The sequence below is a fragment of the Argiope bruennichi genome, chromosome 4 (genome assembly GCF_947563725.1).
Source record: "Argiope bruennichi chromosome 4, qqArgBrue1.1, whole genome shotgun sequence".
NCBI lineage: Eukaryota > Metazoa > Arthropoda > Arachnida > Araneae > Araneidae > Argiope > Argiope bruennichi.
The window spans coordinates 95,989,047-96,008,502 of record NC_079154.1 but is presented as its reverse complement, the minus strand read 5'-3'; the positions used below and the strand labels follow the sequence as shown (position 1 = coordinate 96,008,502).

General features: G+C 24.5%; 2 protein-coding genes across 3 annotated transcripts in view; one reads left to right on the top strand and one right to left on the bottom strand.

The window, feature by feature from the left end:
• Positions 1-8: 8 nt before the first annotated feature.
• Positions 9-11,620, bottom strand: LOC129965944 (protein phosphatase PTC7 homolog). The gene is made up of 6 exons (XM_056080247.1): positions 11,175-11,620; positions 6,992-7,171; positions 6,052-6,250; positions 5,790-5,913; positions 3,243-3,372; positions 9-2,646 (listed from the first exon to the last, which is right to left on the bottom strand). Exons 1-6 carry the CDS (start codon positions 11,410-11,412, stop codon positions 2,528-2,530), a joined length of 990 nt encoding a protein of 329 aa, XP_055936222.1. The 5' UTR covers positions 11,413-11,620; the 3' UTR covers positions 9-2,527.
• A 973-nt stretch (positions 11,621-12,593) lies between these two features.
• The window catches only part of LOC129966135 (signal peptide peptidase-like 3), a 63,344-nt gene continuing 56,481 nt past the window's right edge, over positions 12,594-19,456 (top strand). For both annotated transcript variants that reach the window (XM_056080523.1, XM_056080522.1), the window contains exons 1-2: positions 12,594-13,059; positions 16,098-16,175. In XM_056080523.1, coding sequence (XP_055936498.1) covers positions 13,034-13,059; positions 16,098-16,175 — 104 coding nt within the window. In that variant the 5' untranslated portion in view covers positions 12,594-13,033. The remainder of the gene's footprint in view (positions 13,060-16,097; positions 16,176-19,456) is intronic.

The window sequence follows — 19,456 nt, the reverse complement described above, 5'->3', positions numbered from 1 at the left end:
CAAAATAATCAAAATATTCAAATCGTTTATTTTCTATAAATTGAAACTATTACATTCTTTGTTCATTTAGAAAAATGCATACATCAGATTCTCATATAAACACATCTATATCATGCTTATACATTAAAAATAAATATTCAATAATACACAAATAACAAGCAGACCAACTCAGTTGCAAAGAATTGGTTATACACAATATTTAACACCGAAAAATAATCTCATGCTATTTATAGTTTTGAACATGGAAAAACTGCAAATATAATTAATTTTTTTTTTTATCGTAATGAAGTTATTTAACAAGCAACACTACTTATTTCAATTTTCCATAGGAAGAAAACTTTTTAAAAAATCTATTTAAAGCAAATTACAATCTTGTAATGGAACCCCCCCCCACTTCTCTTGTAAAAATGGAAAATTGAAATAGGTATTATTGTTAGGCAATCTATAATTTCTTAGTTTTAAAAAATAAGAATTGATATTACACATAATCAGCTTAGAGTACAACATTTTAAATTGGTCCCTTGTCTCTAAAGCAAATAAATTACTAGGATAATAATATTTTTACAGAAATGTATCTGTTAATATCAAATCAAATAAATCAACTATCAAATAAAATATAATATATCATCAACAAACATTAATTTTATGGATTCTATAGTTTTTGAATAAGTAAATGAATGAGCTTATTTATTAGATTTTTAAGTAATAGGCATAATTAACAATAAAGTAAAAGATTTTGTACCCTTTTATTGGTATTCAGAGTATTATTCCACAATAAAAAAAATTATATATATATATATAAAAAACTATAGAGCATCTCATTTAATCACTGTTACTCAGTTTTTCCAGCCTTTGTAAAGAATAAATAGTTTCAATAGGAGACGATCATGCAGTATTACTGAATAACTGTAAAAATTAATTAATTTACAATATATCTTTACAATTTTTTACGATAAATTCCTTAAATTATTCAAAGGGAGGGCATTCACCGGTATCAAGATCAGACTTTTTTTTTTTTTTTATTACTTTAGACTCCACTCTTCCCTTTTCATAAATTAAAGAAATCTTTTTTAGATTGAACATTCAATTTCCACCACACAAGAACATCACAGAAAGTATCAAAACACACAAAAATATACCACTGCCAACAAATATATGTCATTACAGAATGTTTATATTACACTAGTATATAAGGAGTATTTACAAAATTATAAACATTTCTCATTAAAAAAAAAAAAGCTTAAATGAAAGAATGATTTGGAAGAAACAAATTAAAAGTTTATAGGGGGAAAAAAAAAAAAAAATGTCAGGATTTTTTTCTACTGTAACAAAATATTAAATATACAATATAAAATCTATGCATAAAAATTTTAATCTAATTCCTTTTAATAAAATGCATTAATTACTTTTAAGTTTGTGCAAAATAAAATTTGTGAGGAAAATATGAAAAAAAAAAAAAAAAAAAAAATTACAAAATGTTTTAAAAGCATGTATTGAAGTGTCAAATTGAAAAGCATTGATCTCAAGCATAATTTTAAAATGTTTTCAAACAAATATTGGGCAATTTGGTCTTTTTTAACTAAATTTTTGGTGTAATTATAAATAAACATATTCACACATCAAATAAATAAAGTTTTCTTGGGATAAAATTTTTCTTAAAATAAATAATTTGCACAATTGGAAGGATGTTCCATATTCTATTAATCAGTCTTTTTTTTTTTTTTTTTTTTTAATTCATGGCTCAGCTAAAAAAATTAATACATAGTTGATATAGATTAAAGTACCAGATTTAAAAAGGAGATTTATAATAGTGCAGTCAAAAATAATAATTACTTAGAATATTAATGTACAATGATATGTGAAATGATAATTGGCACAGTAAAAATGTTCCCTGATGTAAATAAAGTCTAAACTTGTTTAAAATCATAATCATTCATATACATTTTAGGCTTAATAAACTGCATTTTTATGAAGCCTACAATTGCTAATGACTATCATTTTATTATGATCCATGCTGACAAATTAAAAACATACTTATTATCTTCTTAACCATGCAATAAATTTTTATGCAAGGGAATATTGAGTTTTTAGAATCTTAAAGATTTTTTAAAAAACTTTAAACGTTTATTTATAGGCCCAAAAATTTAAAATAAAGGTGAATTTAACAAATCTTTAATGTGGATGCATCATACCTTTATTTAAAAATCTCGTTAGAACGTTTTGTATATTCTCTTCCTTTCATCATAAATATTTTCAAAACAATGAAATAATCTTATCTTAATTATTTTAAATACATACATTAAAATTCAAATGTAATAATATACTTTTTGCTTCCTTCAATCCACATGTAGCTTAAAAATAATACTACTAAATGCATTAGTAGCGCTTTTTTTTTAAATTACTAAATTGATAGCTAAATTCTGTAAGTTCTATCAACACATCTAATCCATCTTCAATTATCACTTTTCTTTCTCTATAATCATTGTAAGATATAAAAACAAGATATCTTCTTTCTTAGAAATTATTATCATCCATGATCTGATGAGCAAGTATGTTGAGCAACTACAGCAGCAATAGAGTCTGACTTTTCACCAAATAAATTAGTGACAGCAGCCAATAACACAGTTACATCATCTGGTTTACCACCTACAAAAGAAATAAAATATTCAATTTTACTGTTAATAGAAAATTTGATATAAATACGAAGAATAAGAAGTAAATAAGAAGATAAATTAAAAGTGATAAGTAAGTAAAACAAATACAATCATTTATAGTTATGAAGAACACATTCAACACAGTTATAAAATTCATAAAGTACCAGCCTCTTTGTAATGCAGGATTGTAATAAAAGAAAAGTTGCTCTGCTGGTGGTACTGAATTAACCCTTTTTTTTAATTATTAACCAACAAATTATGTATATTGTAATGCATATGTGTTCTGCTATTAGTAAATATTTCTAGAAGCCACATTAGTTCAAGCTTTCAAAATTATTAAATTTATTGCACCATCATAATAAGAAATTAAAGGCATTATCAGTTTAAACTTTTCTTAAAAACAATTTTATGATATTAATATATTTATCATAAAACAAAAACTAATTTAATGAAGGTAATCTTTAATTACTTAAAAGTAAAAGTTGTTAAAAATACATTTGACAAATATAAAAGGATTAAATTAAAAAGGTTGCAAAAATAAGCTATTAATTACACACAAATACTGCAATATCAAATGAATTACGTTACCTAGAACATCGATGCCATTTTCTCGTGCTCTTTTAGAAAAAGGTGACAGATAATTTGCATCAAATGCTAATCGATGTGCTTGAAATGCTAATGAATTTACCATTTTCTGCAAATTTTCCATGTTATGATCCTATAAAATAATTTAAATAAATACAACCAGAAATATTATAATAATATTTACAACTATGATGAAACAATCTAATTAATATGCGATTTCCATTAAAAATGATTCCTGAAAAATTTTCCATTAAAAATAATAAATATGTTCAATAATTCTTTAATAAACCTATTTTTCCTTAAAGCAAAATTGTAAATTAAATATTTGAATTTGTTTCATGCAAGTAATAGCAGAGACTAAATATTTGACAAATAATTTTAAAAGAAAAATACAGTAATAAAATATCAATGATATAAATCAAAAAGGAATGTGATGCAGATAAAGAAATGGTATAAAATTTTAGATGATTTGTTAAAAGTTAGTTTTAATCACAAGTATATTTTATACTTTGATTTGAAGAACTGAACAGAGAAGTAAACTTCTTACAATTTTTTTTGTTAAAATAATAGAATGAATAAAGCATCTTTTATTGCAATAAAATACTACGTATGAATTGAGAACACTGAACATTTAAATATGAAAAGGCAAACAATTGCAAATTGCTAGATAATGTGGAAATTAAGCTAAACAAATTATACATACAACACATATTTCATGTAAATTGTTTTAAGTTTAAATTGAATCTTTATTAATGGATCATCACCAAAATAGAAATGAACAATCAGCTAACTAAAAAAAAAGCAATCATTAAGGGGAAAAAAAAAAAAAAAAAAAAACTGAACAGACACTATTTGAAATTAAAATTTGCTATTGTCATGAAGGTCACTTTTCAAAAAGTTAAATGCTATTCAACAGCTAAAATTCCAATACCAATGCACACATTAAATATCATCATAGATTTAAAATAATAATTTGATTTCTTTAAATTCCAACCAAAAAAGAATAAATTAATATTTAGGCATTTCTTCTGAACTAGTTAACAGTCAGTTAAGCACAAAAATACACACAAAAGCCAAGATGATACCAAATCAATAGTCTGTTGTACATGTATGTTCATCCATCTCCCCTTCCATTTCTGTCATTTTCCCCAATTCCTCAATAATGTCTTTCTTAATTCATAGCTCTATACATATATAAAATTCCTACTTTTAAAGAGAAGTGTTTTTGTTTTTGGTTGTGCTGCAATTAAGAGAAATAATCTTTAAGAGCTTGAGATAATCTCCACCATATGATCGTTTATCAAGACAAGAAAATTTATTGTATTATTTCTGTTGCATTACAGATTTAGTGAAAAAAAAAAAAAAGTGTGTTGCTTATTTTATTAAGAATTTGGAGAATCGTGACAAACTTTAGGTCCCACACTATGCACATAATATGTGGTTAGAAAGTTTGATTATTCCAGACAAGATTTTATTTCCACCACTTCATGTAAAATATCTCTAAAATAATTTAATAAAGCCTTATCAAAAAGTGAATATTTCAGCTATCTTTGTGAACAATTTCTGGACACATCCAAAGCAAGGCTGAAGGAAGAAGTATTTGTACGATCTGACATCAAGAAACTAATGAAGAACAAAAGTTTTCATTTCAAAGTGGACACAAACAATCAAAAAGCATGAAAATCTTTCGAACTTACGGTAACTAGTCAACTTGGAAACTACAAATTTATTATAGCAGAAGTATTGGCTACTTTCAAGATAGCAATAAGAACAAAAATTTCATTTTCCCCAGTTATACAAAGCTGTTCCCACCCACTTCTGAAAATTTAAATGCAATCAATGAAACACAAAGTGTAAGAATTTACCAAAATATAAAAGAAATGTAAAAAGACATCAATGGAAGTTGAATATCAGCTTGATTGCCAGCTACTGCTAAATATTCATATAAGGGGGAAAAGAGAGAGAGAGAGAGAGAGAGAGAGAGAGAGAGAGAGAGAAAAATACTATTTTGTGAAGTTTTAATTTTTTAAAAATAAACTTAACATTTAAAAATGATCAAGAATAAAAATGCAAAGTATGTATGCACTAAAATAACATTATTGCATTTTTTTATTTATTAATTTCTCTCACATTATGAAAAAAATTTGTGGGAAAAAAAAATAAATTTAGGCAACGAAAAAAAGCTTTCCTTTTACAACTAAACTCAAAACTTTCCTTTACAAAAAAAGTACTAAAATTACATAAAAATCTATTATCAATTTAAATGTTTTCCAAAAAGTTTCTTTTTCAGATTTGTGCAATTGGGAATTAAGAACTGATTTATATAAACTACAATTAATATATTTCATTCGAAAAACATAAAAATCTCTTTCCAGATTTCCCTTCAAATAAAATTTTTGTCATCTCCTTTAGTAGTGTTTATTCTTCAGCTTTTTTTTTTTTTTTTTTTTAAATAAGGAAAATCTACCAACTGCAGTATATCTCCCATTTAAATAATCAACAGACAGGGCAAAACAATAATAAGCAGCAAAACTGTATCATAATACATACCCCAAGTTTTGATAGTTGTTGTACAATAACTGATTCTGGAAGATTGTCAAACAAGCCGTCAGTTGCAAGAAGAATAAGATCTCCTTCTTGTACTGGTAGTGAAGATGTGTCTGCAGTGTCAGGACTATGCAGAAAATTTAAAATGTATAATAAATACAATTAATTATAGTAGAAATGTTTATTTACAGTTGAGCAAATTAAAAGAATAATGCTCCCAAAGAATTTATGTTATAAAAAAAAGCTTTGAAAATATTAGCCCTACCTATCGCTATGAACAAGACCTGTGATATTTACTGGAGCTAAAGATAGTTGAAATGGAGTATTAAAATAATGCTGCTGTTCTTCAGACCTATGCACTACCTGTCCATTGCGCATCACTAAAAATCCACTATCACCTATATTAGCAGTGTACAGCATTTGATCTGTTCTATTGAGCACAACAACACAAGCAGTACTGCTACCTGTGTAAGAATCAGAAAATACAGAAAACAAAATATTAATTTTTAAATTCTTCTGAAAATATGAGAATAAAATTTTTCAAGACCACATACAGATTTTTATTATGTCAGCATTTATTTCTAAACTTTTTGTAAAGAGCGACAATTTATAATAATAAATTAATTGCAGTAAAAAAAAAAAAAAAAACTAAAAGAGAATTGAAATGCTATGAAGTTTACATAAATATTATATTTAATATTGCAGAAGTTTTCTTTAAATATAAAACAAAAAAATAAAGCTGTTATAAAAATTTTCAACTTGTGATTTACAACATTTTTAAACAAACAAAAAAAAAGAGGTATCTTCAATCATTTATTATTACGGTAATAATTAGCTATGGCTAAATCTAGTACTCATACTTTAAATTCAAGCTGTGGCTAAACAATTTTAAAATCTAAATAGCATGAAAATGCCAAAAGCTTTTATTCAACAATTCATCAAATTTGTCTAAGTAGTACAGACAGTTAGCGTAAAAATAAAGAGAAAGAACATGATGAGTAAAAAGAGAGATTACTTCATTCATAATTTGTTTAATTAGTCAAGAGGAGAGATAAATTGGAATAGAATTTAAAACGGACTACAAATAAGAACACAGATGTTTAAAAATATACAGCACAATGAAAGCAGAAGGAAAATAAGTAAAGTAAAATACTTTAGATACAGTAAATAAAATTTATGCTTGTATATAAAAGGTTAAGATATACCTAAAATTTGCTCCTTATTTTCTAGCAGCTCATAATAACTAGCTGCTATTAAATGACCAGGATTTCTAGGGTTAAACCTTCCACTAACAACAAGTCTTTCACATGTTTCCATTAGGGTGTAAGAAAAAAGAGAAGGGTCGATGCCATAATTTCTCCAACCACCAACCCCATCTGCTACACCTTTAAAAAAATCAGAAAAAATAAATTAATAATGAACAATAGTAAAGGGGGGAAAAAAAAAGATACAATGAATCACTACACAAAAGTCATGCACATTAATTTATTCATACACGTCTCATTTTAATATTATTACTAATAGTAATTTTATGACATGTAGCTAATGCTACATATTCCAAACTTTCCAATAACATAGTTCTTTTCATATCTAATCTTTGATAGCTTTAGAACTATTATACACAGTTTTCTAAATGATGGAGTGAATAATAACTCTCATCTCATCACATTCCTAAGAATCATAATTTTAATATCTCTATTCATTCCTTTCTTTTCCCATTTACAAGCAAACAGATAAGTGAGAGTGAAGCATCTTGTTAGGTATGTATAGCTTTTATATATAATTTCAATATAATTAATTGTATTTTTTCTTTTATTAAACAGTATAAAGTACACAGAATGTTTCTGTTAATTCTTATTAATGAACCAACTGACTTAGGTCATCAGCTGATTTGCCTGAGACACTGCTTATATTTCATTTCAGTTAAACTGTTTCAATATAACTTCATTCCACGATTCATGAAATTATTAGTCATTAAAGCAGTGTTATTTTGATTGCAAATATTCTGATTACCTGTAATGAACCTTTTTAATAGGGAACAATTTAATGATATCATAGTGCTATTAAAAGTGTAAATGTATGGTTAATCTATTTTCAAAATTGTGTGATATTGTAACTTCAGTTTTTTTTCATCTATCCTGTAAATTACACAGATATTAAACAGAGTCCTTCTTTTTTTAGCTTTCAATAATGGAAGTAAATCATATGATTAACTATTTGAAGAAACAATGCAAAAACAATTAGAATTTCAAAGCAACAAGTAATCTAGTGTTGAAAATTAAATAAAAGAATAATACATAAATTCTCAGAATTCAGAAAAAAATACAGGACTATCAAATAAGTAAAATTAAAAAGACAGTTTTTTTAAATTTTAAAATGATATAAAAATTATTTTTTGGAATATTTCTGGAAGTTAGGAGGAAAAACATGAAAATTTTGACTAATTTGTAAGTTATGACTAATTTGTAGTTAAAATTAAAAAAAAAAAAAAAAAAAAAAAAAAAAAATCTAAAGCATTTATTGTTTTGAATTTCTAAGATGTATGTGTCATGTCCAATTTGATAGCTGCAGACCAAACGATCTGGCCAGTAGAGCATCAGCATACACATTCATTTGTATTATCAGCAGAGACTTAAGAACATATTTTGAAGAATGACTATGTATGAGAAAATTCCACAAAAGAAATACACAATTGATTTTTTAAATAGATGTATAAATAGATAAGCAAATTTTTTAATTTACAAAAAATTTATAGTTTTAATTTTTAAATACATCTTCCAAACAGAACAGTTTCAAAACTTCTGTTATGAATGAAATGGCTGGCATAACCACAAAAAAATTAAATTTATAAATTTGACCAATAAATTGTTTAATGATATAAATTAAATTATTAGCAAATCAAAAAGACAGAAGCTCCTTTCACAAAGAGATCGCAAAATTCATATCTCAAAGTAAGGAAATTAATTACTCAAATTTCATGCCTTATGACAGATATCTATAATTCACAGGATAGTCTCGAATTTTGATAATTTGCTCTGCATTATCTAGCTTTTTGTTTTTAGTTGATCAGTTGCAAATGGAAATACTTCATATATGATTGTTAAATTGTTCATGAACAATATGATGAATCATTATACTTGTTGACAAAGAGTATTTTAATTGAATTGAATTGCAGGAAATATTGAATGCAAAGATATTAGATATGTTAACTGAATTTAAAATCTTTTTTTAATAAAAATTATCAGCAAATTTCTCCTTACTATAAAAAAAAGAGAAAATATTACAATTTTTAAATAATTCCAAGATTTGGATGTATCAGTACTTGATCTTTCTGACCCTTAAAAAAAACATTTTTGGAATTTTTTTGTGTATACTTATGAGCATGAGATGTAATTCCTAAACATCACAATGTAAATGTATGAAATTTGACATAGAATCTTTACAAAAATCATAAACTTCTAACAAATTTTTACTTGAATATATTTAAATAAAGCACATTTCTGAGTCTATCAGCATATAAGTGAGAATAATAACTCAAAACAAAGCAAGTTAGATAAAATTTTGTACATGAATTCCTTACTAGAATCTCAAATTTACATCAAATTTTTGACTAAATAAGTCAAAAAGTTAATTGTCTATTCATTCATATGCAAACATGATAATTGCAAAAAAAAAAAAAAAAAAAAAAAAAAAAAAAAACTAACTGGATGAATTTTTAATGCATGATCTTAAAATTGAAACTGCAGGTATCTTTCTAATTATGAGCTATATAAATAATGGCTAATTTGTCTCATAAGATGCATTTCCTTTACTATCAAAGTATGCATATACATTATTATCAATAATTCTTCTTCATATATGATCTCCTTATTGTTGCACATCAAAACATTATATAAATAAAAAAAAAATAAGACAAACTAATAAATATGTAAATTTCCTAAATATGAATACCAAAAGCGAGCACACACACACATTTAAATTCTACTATTGCTTCTTAAAGTGAACATGTGAAATTTTAAAAATAATTCACAAAGAGGCACCAATATTGTGTCTAGATAATAACTGGGACTCCACTAAAAGAATATTATTCATTTTATGTCAAGTGGTATTTCCAAAATAAATAATTACTTTCTAGCATCATATTTTGGCTACGATATTTTTAAATTAAAGTAATTTTTTCCTCTAATTAAAAAGTATCATTGCCAAAAAATAATATTTGTAAATAATATAATCATACTTTTTAGGAATGATGTTGTCACAAATTATGATTTCAAATCATAAAACAGTAGAAATATGCAAGAAAGGATTTTGCACCTTCCCAGATCATACTGCAATGGAGTTTGATAACAAAATTTTAAATTAGGGGAAAAAAACTGATTAAAAAATTAAAACTAGTTCACATAAACTTCAGTACCACATAATATAGGATGACAACACATTTAAAATTTCATTATAAGCCAAATGAAAATTTTCAGCAGCAAATGCCTAAATAATAAATTTCTAGAAGTGAAGTTCTAATAGAGGCTGTTGAATATAAAGAATGACATATTTAAAATCTGATAAATTTAAACAACCTTCATAGGTAAGATAGAGGAACATGAAAGGTAGAATTACTTTTTTATTAAATAAATAATAACATTTTAAATTCCCGCAATACAGAAAAAATAAAATCTTATGATTTACAATAATTCCTCAATGTCAAAAATATATTTTATAATGCATTTTATATAATCAATGTGTATTATATGGAACAAATGTACTATTTAAATGAAACCAACCAAGTTCAAGAACGAGTCAAGGGGAAAAAAAATATATATTAAACTACATTTGTTTCATAAGTACATATACACAATTCTTTCTTTTTTCCCCTTTTTGTCTAATAATATATGCTTGGATAGAAATTATTAATAAGAACTATTACAAAATGTTACACAAAAGGAAACATTTCTATTTTTTGTTTTAAAAAATTACACTTTTGCAGACTTTGAAAATGGATAATGCAATAACCTTGCAGCAGTATTTCAGCCTTCATTATACTTAATTCTAAATTTTTGGCTAATCACCTTTCACATTTAGGCGCAAAATTTCATTATATGCTTATACCAAATATAATTTGAAGTCTGTGGCATAATAAGGTAAACAAAAAAAGTTTAAACGAAAAATAGTTTACTTATATCAATAAAATAATATTACAAAGGCCTGCATTCACATGATAAAGAAAATAAATTTTGAACAAAATATGAACGACATTCCCATTATTTGAAGGTCATAGGTTTTCATTCATATTTTAAACAGAAAATTAATACATATCTTAACAAATTTGAAAAATAATCTATAGATATTTGAAACTAACAAACTAAAAGAAAAATAAAATAAAAATGGATTTACCTAAGACATCAGCTGTTTTATACCTGGCAAAGAAACTAGCATCATCACCGTATCGTCCACGATTCAAAAGTGCCGAAAATCGAGAAGACACTTTCGGAAATCCACAAGCTACAGCTAGTAGTCTAAAATCTCTTTCTCTTTTACGATTAACAGCTGCTTCTGTACTGCTCGAATAATTATATACACCATTTATTAAAGCACGGGTTAAGAACCGACCGTATACCAAGACAGACTGCATTCTTTATGGTGTTCTCATTTTCATGGATAATCAACACAAATAACAAACTTTAGAGTTTCGTGAGATTCCGTGTAATAATAATGGTTTGTATCAGATGTTCAACTATCATTCTTTACGAAAAAAATCCAAACATACACAAGAGAATTCCAATCAGTGCAACACCATGGCATACAATACACCACGTGGTACAAATATTCTATACGCACAAGCTACGCCAAACGCTGCGCATTTCGTAATTTCAATCTGTTACTAAGCAGACAAACAAAGCGAAAATTACTGAAAATAGACACAATCCTTGAGAAATTACTTACATAGTAAATAATATGCATTTTTTACACCAAACAGTTTATTTAGAACATATAAATGCTGTAAAAGATTTTTAAAAAACTTTGGGTCATGTTATAATCATTAATAAGGTCATATTATAATCATTAATAACAAAGGGAAAAAATTAGTCGATTTTTTAAAATTTAATTCCTTTATATCCAAATAAATCAAAATTCTTCTTTTAAATCTGATACAAACATGTTATCAAAAATTTATTTTTCATGCAGAAACGCATAAAATAGAAATCCAACAGTTTATCATTGTTTACTTAGCCAAAAGTAAAATAAAACTTCCAGCAAAATACCATTCACTATCTTCAGTTTCAGAAATTGATCCCTTATAAACAAGTGAAAAGACTAATTAAACTTAAAGTATTATATTAAAAAAAAATAAAGTATATATTAAAAAAATATATATTTTGTAAATCGATAATCTGCGAACAACACCCGCTTTTCATTCTGAATCTTTTACTTTTTTTTAAAAAAAAAAGGTAAAATAAAAGCTTTAATCACATATTAAAGGTATTAAAATTAAAATTATCTTTAATTTGTACAACGATTTTTCATTTCCTCTGCAAGTAAAATATGCTGAAGCTAACACACATGAATTTTTGAGATGGATAATGCGATAAGATAAATAAATGCGCCAAAATGGAGTGAATAATTTCGGGAAAAAAAAAAAGGCATCTTTTAAAAGTAAATAAAGATTTGTATGTCTGTTTTTTTCAATAAAGAAACTGAGAAATCGTCGTTTTATTTTCGATTTCACAAGGACAGAAGAAATTTCTTTGTTTTGAAGTGTGTTGCCACTCTACAAATATTCCTTATTTGGATATTAAATCCCCGCAGGCTAGATTGATCAGTATGGCTTCAGTATTCCTTACGGGATGGCTGTGATGTACGACTGCTTTGATCTTGTGTATTTAGGATGTTATATTTAATGATCATTTAAACGTGAAGAAATGAATTCTGTGTTCAGTATGCTGTTTTTCGAAAGTTGATATTCAGCTGCAAATGCGTGAAACATAAAATATCAAAATCTCTTGTACATTGTATATTTATTCAAAAATAATACTTAAATCTGGCTAGACATGACGAACATTTGATATTAAATCTTAATTACTTGGCCATTTTAAAATTCATTTCATGTCAAAAATATGTCAATTTCATGTCTACACTTCGGAATATGAGTGTAAATTAAAGTAATTATGAAACGTTGAATCAGAACATCTAATACAAAGCAACTGAGAGAGATTTGCTCTGGTGTTTACATCAACTATTTATCACTTAGATAAATGTTGGAAATGTCTGAATACCAATGGTAAGATATTTGGAAATTTATATTTGCGTGAATTGATCTTAAGCTAATTTTTTCATATGTATTTCAATTACAATGTTGAACATTGATGAAAAAAATTTGTTTTGTCATTAACTGAATTAGAATATTAGTATTTTTTCATAGTTTTAAAGCTATTGAAGAGTCGATTCTGTTAATAAATATGCATACAAAATATTTTCATTTCTGAAATCACTTAAGTTAATTGTATTAATCCGAATACTATAATTTTTAATATTATTAGATATTAATATTTAAAAAAATGCTGTCTGTTGCAATTTGTATTGAAATTTTAGAGATCTTTGCCGTTTTAAATATTTTACTTTAAATTAAGCTGATTTGGATTGTCTAATGGTTTTGTTTAATTTGAAATGACATTATGCTTTTGAGCTGTGCTCACAAGAATTTTGTCTGTTCCTTATAATTTATAAAACACTTATCATATGCTATTTTCATCTAAATTTGATTTTCAAACTATTGTTACTGTATTCCCCCACCAAAAAAAAAGAAAAAGAGGAGTTCGGATATGTTATTAATTTATTCTCTATAAAAATGCTACAGATGTCATTCAATCAATTCATATTAAATGTTAAAATTTAATTCAGTTTCTTTTGTCATTTCCCCCTTTATTTAGCATAATGATTTTGCCCATTATAAAGTAGAAATTTGTATCTGTTCTTAATTTTGTTGAATAATTCCTTTCTTTTTTTTTCTTTTTGCTTAAACTGAAGATTAAACTTTTAAGATTTGCTTAAACTTGATGTTGAATTAAATAAAGCTGTTGAAATATATGTTATCAAAAATAATTTTAGATTAGAAATCCTGCATTTTATTTTGAAATTTCCTTTCATCTTTTTGTGTTTTACTAAAAGAAAATAATTATAATGATTTTTGTTCATGTATATAAATAATTTAGATGTAAAGGGATTTATTTATTATTTAAGTAATGTTAACAATTACAACAAGTATAACTAATTTTTTTGGAAAAATTTTCTGAAAAGTTGTTTTTTATATTGTTGCAACTAAAATTCTTTTTTTGTTTTCAGAAAGTTTTTTTAATAATAATATATTGCTTCGAAGTATGTTTAAGTATGATATCAAATACATGACATTATCCATCTGAGTAGGATTTTTTTTAAAGTTTATTAATATAAATGTTATAAGAGTATTAAGATTATAATGTTGGTTTCAGCTGTTGATTATTAGAGAATGTTTGCATTTTAGAAAGCTTAAATGAATTTTTCAGTCAAAGAAGCAAGGAGGAAAAGAAAACAATATATTATTATGTTAGTTAATGCATATTATTAGTTTTTACTTTAGAATTTCTTAATATTACTTTTTTAATTGTTCTAGAAAGTTTTATGGTCGAATTTTAAAATGCAGTTTTTGTTTGTTTGCTACGGAATTAAATTTCTGGAAACAATGTAAAGGTTTTTTTTACATTTTTTTTATTGATAATATCAGAAAAATATTAGCTAAAACTAATGAATGAAAGTGAAGATGGTAATGTTTTTTAAAATTAAATATTTTTATTATTTTTAAAGAGAATGCTTGTATTATGAAGTAGAATAATATTAGCATAATAAAATTTGAGAGTGATTGATGGACTAACATCAAGGGGATCACAGATGGCAACACTTGAAATATATTTTAAGGAACTGAAATTTTGCCATCTTCTTCTAATAGTACATCTTCTGTGATCATTATAAAGCACTGTTGTCACGTTGAAATTTTGAAATATGTAATTGCATTGAATATTTACGCTTTTTATTCTATATTGTACTGTATGATATGGAATATGAAGTGAAAGATTTTAATATATTTAAAAAATATTTTATTAAATAATGAAAATTAGATTGCTTTTCCTGAAACATTGAAAGAGCATTTGTAATAAACATTTATACTAATCATAGTGCATTTAATAGCCTAAATTTATGATGGTCAGTGGCTAAATGACAATGTGCTAAAACACAAATATTCGTAAATCATAGAGACAAAACATAAGTATATGTCTATTATTTTTTAAAGCTAAATATGATGAGAGATTTTTAAATAATGCAGTATACTCCAAATGCCATTCATTGTTTCTATTTGATTAATGACATTTGGGGCAAAAAAACAAAAATGCTTTTGTCCATTGTCACCTATTATCCTCACAATGCTATCGCTGATGCTATAAAAACAATTAAAAAGAAAAAAAAATAGATGAGGAATAAAATTTTATATGGTATGCAATAATTTCCAGAAAATAATAAAAATTTCTATTTAGAGCAATTTAACTAATTTTGAAGTTATTATAATTGGCAAAGTGGCTTCTGAAGTTGAATTTTCATATCTTTCTAAGAATCTTTCTAAGAAGTTGAATTTTCATATCTTTCATTTTCTTTCTTACTGGTGGAAATATCTAAAATCTTACTTCTCATGTATACATAAAAATTTAAACTATTCTCTAAAATAATAATAAATATTTTTTAAAATGAAATTTAAGAAAAATACAATTAAGTTATATTAAATGAATTGAATTATATTAAATCATATGTGAACAAATTAAATTCCAAATTTTATTTACAATTTTAATTGAAATAGAATTTTTATCATAATCTTTGTTTATATTTTATGTTTTATTCTGTAATTTTAAATAACTTGATGTGGTTGATATTATTTAAAATAATGTTTCTATAATATTTTGCTATTTCAATATAAAATAATAAAAATAATTGAAAAGCAGTTAGATTTTGATTATTATTATTTTGCTTGGCACATGTGAACATTCATAACTTTTAGTTGCTAGTTTTTGACAATTCTTGATATAGGAATATTAAAAGCAACCTTTTTTAGTGTAGTGATTTTTTAGTTTAATGTTTTTTAGTGTAGATTTATTGATATTATTCTACTGCTTTCAGTTTCTTAGAGGCTGTTTTGAAATATTACAAATGAAATATCAATATTCTTGTTATTTCTGCTTAAAAACTAAAATTTGAAATTTAAATGTGCTTTTATTTTATTAATTTTCTTTCCTATAGGGCGTATTCACTTGTGGATTCGTCACGAGTATCAACATTTCTCATTTCCATACTCCTCATTGTGTATGGAAGTTTCAGGTATTACCATCTTGAAATATTTTTCATGTATTTAAAATTATTTATTAAAAGTTGATAAACAATAAATTTCTTCATAAACTGTTTGACATATTTGAGAAAAAATTATTTTTATGTTACAATTTTCTGTGAGATTTCATCTTCTCTTATTTTATTTATATCAGTTTCAATGAAATCTTCTTAAATATGCTATAATTTTCCTGTCTATGTTTTTGATAGACCTTTCAAAATGTTTTCTGGCATTAAATTTGCAAAAACTTTTATGGTTCTGGTAAATAATACAAATATAAATGAATAAAAAGTAATAAAAAACAAAATATAATCTAGTGTTACAATTAAGCAATATACCAATGTGCAGAAAAATAAATTTTTTTTAATGTAATATGCTTTATCAAATCAGTATATATGGATTTTTTTTATGTGATTTACCATGTAATTTTTTTCTTTATTATTTTGTGAACAAAATTTATAACTATTTGTAGCATTTTGGAAAATATTTTTTCACTTTTTTTATGCGATTCTATTCACTGCACAAAACTAATTTTGGACACACAATATTATTAATATAAAAAGAACTTTTGTATAAAATTTCATAGTGTATAACATTCCACTCTTAATCTATTTTATTTTGAATTAATATTACAATATTGCTTTGGTCCAGGTATTTTTAAATTTCATAGCTTTTTGAGAAAGCTATAAAATTAAATAATTTTTCAAAACTTTCAAAATCTTAAGTTTTAGTTATCTGATTAAAATAAATTATTAAAAATTTAAATGAATGAATTTTATTTAATTAAATTTATTAAAATAATTTAACAAAATTTAATTAAAAACTGAAGGTGATATGAATATAATTATTTAAAATATTTTTAATATTTTCATTTAATAGAAATTGTAATACTATTACTAAAATGCTTCCTTTGTGTGGAAACATAATTTTTACATAACAAGGAATTAACTATTTAATTATCGTGAAAATTTCTCCAAAACTTTATTTTTTTTTTGCTTTAGAATATTTTGAAAGAAATGTGATAAGAAATATATTGAAAAGTTTAGATTTTTCTTACCTATGCACTATTTATGAATTTCTATTTATGACTATTATTTATATAGATGATAACGAAATACCATTTCCTTAAAACTTGTTCATTTTCTAAAATTTCTTTGTCATTTATTTAACAACAGATAAGAAAGTACTTAATCTCAGTTTATTAATCTTTAATATAAAAATTTGTTAATAAAGCATTTCATAGACTTAAAATTTTTTTTTTATTCACATTTTATGCTTGTAAATAAACTTGCTTAGGAGTATCGTATTTTGATTTGAAATTTTTAAATTATTTTATTTAAACGATAAAATATATTTGCAGTTTCCTTATAATTACTTTTGAATTGAACCAGTTTCTCCTCCTCTCCCCCCACCTTAATTTGGCTGAATGAGATTTAGCATTTTGTAAAATAGCCCTTTTAATACAATTGTAAGGTGAATTGTGTTGAAATGAAAGTAATTATATGTATTTCTGCCATAATATGAGGCATTGTATAAAATATTTTTCATCTAAACATTTAGTTTGGCATATCATTTATTAATCTATCATTAAATATCACTGCAAGAATTTCTATTATCAATTAGTTAATAGTTTATAAATTTTTTTTGAAAATTCATAATCTTAAAAATTAATTTTCAAATAATCTGTATTTTTATTGGTTAATAAATTCAACAAAATACAGGATATTTTTTCAAAATTGGAACAGAAGGCTTCTGATTATCAATTTACCTTTTCTATTTCTAAATGTTAATTTTTTCTAATGTTAAAAAAAATTCAACAGTCATTGAACCTGAACGATCAATATAATGAATATTTTCTTACCTAAAAATGATGGAAGCTAATAAGGTAAGAATGTATGCATTGATCAGTTTGCAATGACTTTCTAATTAACTTGAATTAAACTATTGTAAAGCAACATTATTTATGAAAAAAGAATTTCTTAACAAAGATTACAGAGAAATATTTTTTCATTATCGATATATTGGATTAGGAAATTGGTTGTTAAAAAAGCAATTAATTGCAGTTTTCAAATAGCAGTTTCATTTGAAAAGATTAAAGTTATTTGAAGTTGGCTTTTTAAAATTGAGATCAATAATTTCAAGAACTGATTAATTTAATCGATACAAGTATTATTTAAACTAGTGGTTTGGTTGCTTTTGGGAAAATGGGAGAAACTTAAGATGCATAGCAGGTGATTATGCGAGAGTATAATTGTAACTAAAATCTTATAATAGGACTAAGCATTTATTATAATATAAAGATGGGTATTAAACATGTATTGTAGTATAAAGAGTTTACCTATTTAAATTAATATAATAATATTTTTTCTTTTGCATGTTGTTTTATCTCAAAATATAATCAATACATTACAAGCAAGTCTGATAAAATGTTTATTTGTCCTAGTTTTGATGTCTAATTTGTTTTTATGATGCTTAAGCAAGAATCTTGATCATTTGCATTTTTCAATTTCAACTTTTGAATTTTGATGCCAAGAAATAAATTGTGAAGTGCTAATTATGATATTTTCAATGATGATATCGGTGCCGATTGAGTAAAAGATAAAACTTGATTGCTGTAACAAAATAAATTCAATGTTTTAAACAACTGATTCAGTTAGTGTTTTTGATGATGAATGCTTCATTTCTCTGTATTTCAAGTTTTCTCTCTTTCCTTAATATATAAATTAAGATGTAACATTTAGCAATTTTATTTAATGTTCTGCTATTGATTAATTTATTTTGTAGATTTCAAAAATTCAGTTTCTTGTCCTGCAATTTTCTGTTAACCTTTTCCTATGGCCATTTTCTAGTAAACATTTTTAAAAATTTAAGTTTATTAATTTTAAGTTAATTTTTATAATTTTTTTTAAAAAATTTGTGCCCTGAAAAAAAACATTTTCTTGATTAAGATAGAAATGTAATGTAACATAATTGCTTGGATAATTTAACATTTCTTTTATATCTAGTTTTTATTAGGCTATCAAATCTGACTTCATTATTATTAAAAGCAATCAGATTTAGTTTTTTAAAGTATTTACATACATTGATGAAATATGTTTATATAAAGTTCAGGTTAGCTGAGGTAGCAATTGATGCATCATTAGAAGTGTTGATGCTTGTTATTTTTCAAATTTCAAAATTAATTCAATAGATCAATTGAATTGATGTATCAGTTGATAGTCATTTGGAGTAATGATTTTAATGTAAAACTAAAACTAAAATAAAATGTACTATG

What these genes read in the sequence shown, in the direction of transcription:
- LOC129965944 (XM_056080247.1), bottom strand. Translation starts at nt 11,412, where the DNA reads ATGCAGTCTGTCTTGGTATACGGTCGGTTCTTAACCCGTGCTTTAATA. An exon ending in AAATAAGGAGCAAATTTTAG is followed by an intron (nt 6,251 to 6,991) that starts GTATATCTTAAC and finishes ATTCTTACACAG; the next exon opens with GTAGCAGTACTGCTTGTGTT. An exon ending in AACAACTATCAAAACTTGGG is followed by an intron (nt 3,373 to 5,789) that starts GTATGTATTATG and finishes ATTATTTTATAG; the next exon opens with GATCATAACATGGAAAATTT.